The sequence below is a fragment of the Lipotes vexillifer genome, unplaced genomic scaffold, assembly GCF_000442215.2.
Source record: "Lipotes vexillifer unplaced genomic scaffold, Lipotes_vexillifer_v1.1 scaffold2030, whole genome shotgun sequence".
NCBI lineage: Eukaryota > Metazoa > Chordata > Mammalia > Artiodactyla > Lipotidae > Lipotes > Lipotes vexillifer.
The window spans coordinates 1,230,135-1,234,956 of record NW_006791849.1 but is presented as its reverse complement, the minus strand read 5'-3'; the positions used below and the strand labels follow the sequence as shown (position 1 = coordinate 1,234,956).

At 41.6% G+C, this 4,822-nt stretch overlaps 1 protein-coding gene across 1 annotated transcript in view; it reads right to left on the bottom strand.

The window, feature by feature from the left end:
• Positions 1–4,822, bottom strand: part of ATXN2 (ataxin 2) — a 122,582-nt gene that overhangs the window by 34,357 nt on the left and 83,403 nt on the right. The window contains exon 15 of the mRNA XM_007464876.1: positions 318–619. Within this exon, the coding sequence (XP_007464938.1) occupies positions 318–619 (302 nt within the window). The remainder of the gene's footprint in view (positions 1–317; positions 620–4,822) is intronic.

Genomic DNA, 4,822 nt, shown 5'->3' with positions numbered 1-4,822 from the left:
CACGAACCTGTGTCCGCTGCATCGGCAGGCGGACTCTCAACCACTGCGCCACCAGGGAAGCCCTAAGCCATTCTTAATTTATGCATAGGGTTTTTTTGCCACAGGGTGGAAAAACGGTGGAGGAGGGAACAAGAGTATAGGGTGCAATGACCTAAATGACTTAAGATGTCATTTGTTTAGACCAATTTTTTTGTTAAGTTGAGAGCTACTTATAAATCAGTCTAAAAGTCTAGATAGATTCTTGAGTTGGAAGGCTCTGGACACCTTAAGGAAAAGTTAAGTAAGTAACAGGCATGCTGAATTCCAGGTTTACTCACTCAGCTGCGTCTTTCTTCTCCTCTTTATCATCTTTCTCTTGTTTACATCCTGGACTGGAAGTCTGAACCCCTTGGGATGTGACCTCAGGTCCCCTCTTGTGCTCTGTGTTACTGAGGATCGAAGGGGAAATGCTGGGACTGCTCGGCTTGCTGCTGCCACTGGTGCAGTTGCTGCTATTTTCAATGAAAGAATCCTTAGCATTTGGTTCAATTTTGTCTTTGATCAAATCTCTTGATTTTTCTCCCTCTCTATTTTTGTTTAGCAGCTGATCCATAGATTCAGAAGTAGAACTTGGCTGTAACTAAATAAAGGAAATAATTATACTTAAATATTTTAAATAACTCTAGTAATCAATTTTTTTCCACGAGCACAAACTGAATAAGGCTTTTTTCGAACTTTACGAGTAATGTTTTCATTATAAGGCAACAATATGTCTATACAACACAACTACAGCCATCCAAGCACTAAAATGTCCTAGCCTGAAAAGTTAAATATTTACTGAGTGCATACCATGTGTCAGAAATTGTGTGTGCTAGGAATGGAAATATGAAATAGTTCCTATCCTCCCAAAGCTTTCCATCTGGATGAGATCAGACACTTGACAAACTGGGGTAAATGCTATAGGATCCCACGGGAAAATGCAACTCATGGAAAGAGAAGGCTTCTCAATGGAAATGTCATCTAGTCTAAAGTGTGAAAGATGTTGGGGGTTTGCGGGGGAGTCTGGAAAAGGGACTAATAGTCTAAGTACAAGAAACAGCATGTTTAAAGACCCATAGGAAAGGGAGAAGATGGCCCCGCTGTGGAACAGCAAAGTACTGGTGGGCACAAGACGAGTCAAGAAATGATAAATTCACCCAGGAGGAATGAGATGATAAAGGAACTTGAAAGCTATGTTAAGAACTCTAACTTTTAGTTCTCAGGATAATGAAAAGTCACTGAAGAATTTTAAGCAAGTACAGACTGAGAAGATTTATAGTTCACAAAGATGAGCACAGCAGCTTTGTGGAAAATGAACTGCAGTAAGCCAAGTAAGAGTGTAGAGAGACCATTATGGCAGCTGGACTAAGACCTGGGGCCTGACCTTGATAAGTGATGGGGTTTTTAAGTTTGCAGACCAGAAGCAGTCAATGTTACTACTGTCTGATGATGATTTAAGATGCCCTACTCCACAGAAGAAAGAAAACAGGAATAGCTGAAGGAAATGACAAGAAAAAGAGAAGAAAAGGGCAGCAAGTAGAAGGAGCCATGGTGGAAATGAGAATAAATCCAAGCAGCAGCCCTAGGCAGTGAGAATAAGCTAAAGAGCAATTGTGCAGCAGAAGGGGCTGCAAGACTAGAGAGACAAACTACCTCCTCAGCCTCAGGAAAGGCGGACCACTGTCAAATTCTCACTACCGGAGCCCTTGGTATCCTGGCAAGCAGCACCACACATCTCAGGGGCCTCTCAAGCTTCACTGCATCACTAATATAGTTATAAAGTCTCCAAGTAGTTGACGGCAGAAGGTGAAAGCAACATTTGGACACAGTGGGAGTTTAAGTCACAATATAGGTACTTACTGTTTAGTAGAGGCTATATGCATAACGGACCAATTGTGTATTGCATAAAACTTTAAATATTTGTCACAAGGATATTTGAGTGAGGCAAAAATAAGGCTTTTGATGCTGTCATTCATATAATGGCAAACATACCTATAGTACTCACTATGGGTTGGACACTGTTCTAAACTATTTACAAACTCATTTATTCAGTCATTATAACAGCCCTATTTGATGTACATACTATTAGCGCAATCTTATAAATGGGGAAAATAAGGCACAATTCATGCTTTTGAACATTCTTCCGTATTTCCTATCTGCAATATACTAAACATAAAAGAAAACTGAGATTATTCTCTCTTTTTTTTTTTTTTGGCGGTATGCAGGCCTCTCACTGTTGTGGCCTCTCCCATTGCGAAGCACAGGCTCCGGATGCACAGGGTCAGTGGCCATGGCTCATGGGCCCAGCCGCTCCGCGGCATGTGGGATCTTCCCGGACCGGGGCATGAACCCGTGTCCCCTGCATCAGCAGGCAGACTCTCAACCACTGTGCCACCAGGGAAGCCCCTCCTTTTTATTTTTTCAAAATTGAACCACTGTTTCCTTTTATTGAGAAATAATTCACATGTAACATCGTATTAGTTCCAGGTGTACAACATTGTGATTCAATATATGTATGTACTGCAAAATGATCAAAATGTCTAGTTAACAGCCATTACAACACAGTTAAAAATTTTTTTCTTATGGTGGGAACTATGTAGACCTACTCTCTTAGCAACTTTCAAATATACCATACAGTATTACTGACTACAGTCACCATGCTGTACATTACTTCCCCATGACTTATTTAAAACTTGGAAATTTGTGCCTTTTGACCACCTTCACTCATTTTGCTGCACCCACTGCCTCTGGCAACCACCAATCAGTACTGATGAGTCTGGGTTTTGTTTTGTTTTCTTTTTTTTTAAGATTCCACAAATAAGTGAGATCATACAATATTTGAACTTCTCTGACTTATTTCACTTAGCATAATGCCCTCAAGGGCCATCCATGTTGTCAGAAATGGCAATTACTCTTTTTTATGGGTGAAGAGTAATTCCATTGTGTGTGTGCATATACATGCAGATATCTTGCGAGTTAGTGTTTTCGCTTCCTTTGGATAAATACCCAGAAGTGGAACTGCTGGATCACATGGTAGTTCTATTTTTAATTTTTTGAGGAACCTTCATACTGTTTTCCATAGTGGCTGCACCAATTTACCCACCAATAGTGCACAGAGGTTCCCTTTTCTCCACATCCTGGCCAGGACTTGTTATTTCTTGTTTTGTATTTTTGAGAATAGCCACTCTAATAGGTGTGAGATACCTCATTGTGGTTTAGTTTTTCTAAAATATTTGTTTATTTATTTATTTATTTGGCTGCATCAGGTCTTAATTGTGACACATGGGCTCTTTGTTATAGCGGGCAGGCTTCTCTCTATTTGTGGTGCACAGGCTTCGTTGCCCCGCAGCATATGGGATCTCAGTTCCCTGACCAGGGATTAAACCCACATCTCCTGCATTGGAAGGCAGATTCTTAACCACTGGACCACCAGCGAAGTCCCCTCATTGTGGTTTTGATGTACGTTTCCTTAATAATTACATTTCCTTAATAATTAGTGAGGACCTTTTCATGGACCTGTCGGCCATCTTTACATCTTCCTTGGAAAAAATGTCTATTTAGATCCTGTGCTCATTTTAAAATCAGATTGTATTTTTGCTATTTAACTTGTATGAGTTCTGTATACATTTTGGATATTAACTCATAAGATATATGACTTACAAATACATTCCCCATTTGGTAGTTCCCTTTAACTTTGTTGATGGCTTCCTTTGCTGTGCAGAAGACTTTTAATCTGATGTAGTCCCAGCTGTTTAGTTTTGCTTTTGTTGCCTTTGTTTCTATTGTCAAATAAGAAAATCACTGCTAAGGCCAACATCAAGGAGCTCGTGCCTATGTTTTCTTCTAGAAATTTTATGGTTTCAGATCCTACTGTCACATCTTTAATCCATTTTGAGTTGATTTTTGTGTATGGTATAAGGCAGTGGTGCAGGACTTCCCTGGTGGCACAGTGGTTAAAAATCTGTCTGCCAGTGCAGGGGACATGGGTTCAAGCCCTGGCCCTGGAAGATCCCACATGCCACGGAGCAACTAAACCCATGCACCACAACTACTGAGCCTGTGCTCTAGAGCCCGTGAGCCACAACTATTGAAACCCGCATGCCTAGAGCCCGTGCTCCGCAACAAGAGAAGCCACCGCAATAAGAAGCCCACGCACCACAACAAGAGTAGCCCCCGCTCGCCCCAACTAGAAAAAGGCTGCTCACAGCAACAAAGATCAAACACAGTCAAAAAATAAATAATTAAAAAAAAAAAAGAGACAGTGGTGCAGTTTCATTCTTTTGAATGTGGCCGTTCAGTTTTCCCAACACCACTTATTAAAGAGACTGTCCTTTCCCCATAGTATATTCTTGGCTCTTCTGTCATAAATTAATTGACTGTATATGCATGAGTTTATTTCTGGGCTCTTTGTTGTTTCATTGATCTGTTTCTGTTTTTATGCCAATACCATACTGTTTAGATTACTATCTCTTTGTAATACAGTTTGAAATCAGAGCGCGTGATACCTCCAGTTTTGTTCTTTCTCAAGACTGCTTTGGCTATTCAGGTCTTTTATGGTTCCATATAAAATTTTAGGATCGTTTGCATTATTTCTGTGAAAAAATCCATTGGGCCTTCCCTGGTGGCGCAGTGGTTGAGAGTCCGCCCGCCGATGCAGGGGATGCGGGTTCGTGCCCCGGTCTGGGAGGATCCCACATGCTGTGGAGTGGCTGGGCCCATGAGCCATGGCTGCTGGGCCTGTGCGTCCGGAGCCTGTGCTCTGCAACGGGAGAGGCCGCAGCAGTGAGAGGCCCACGTACCGCAA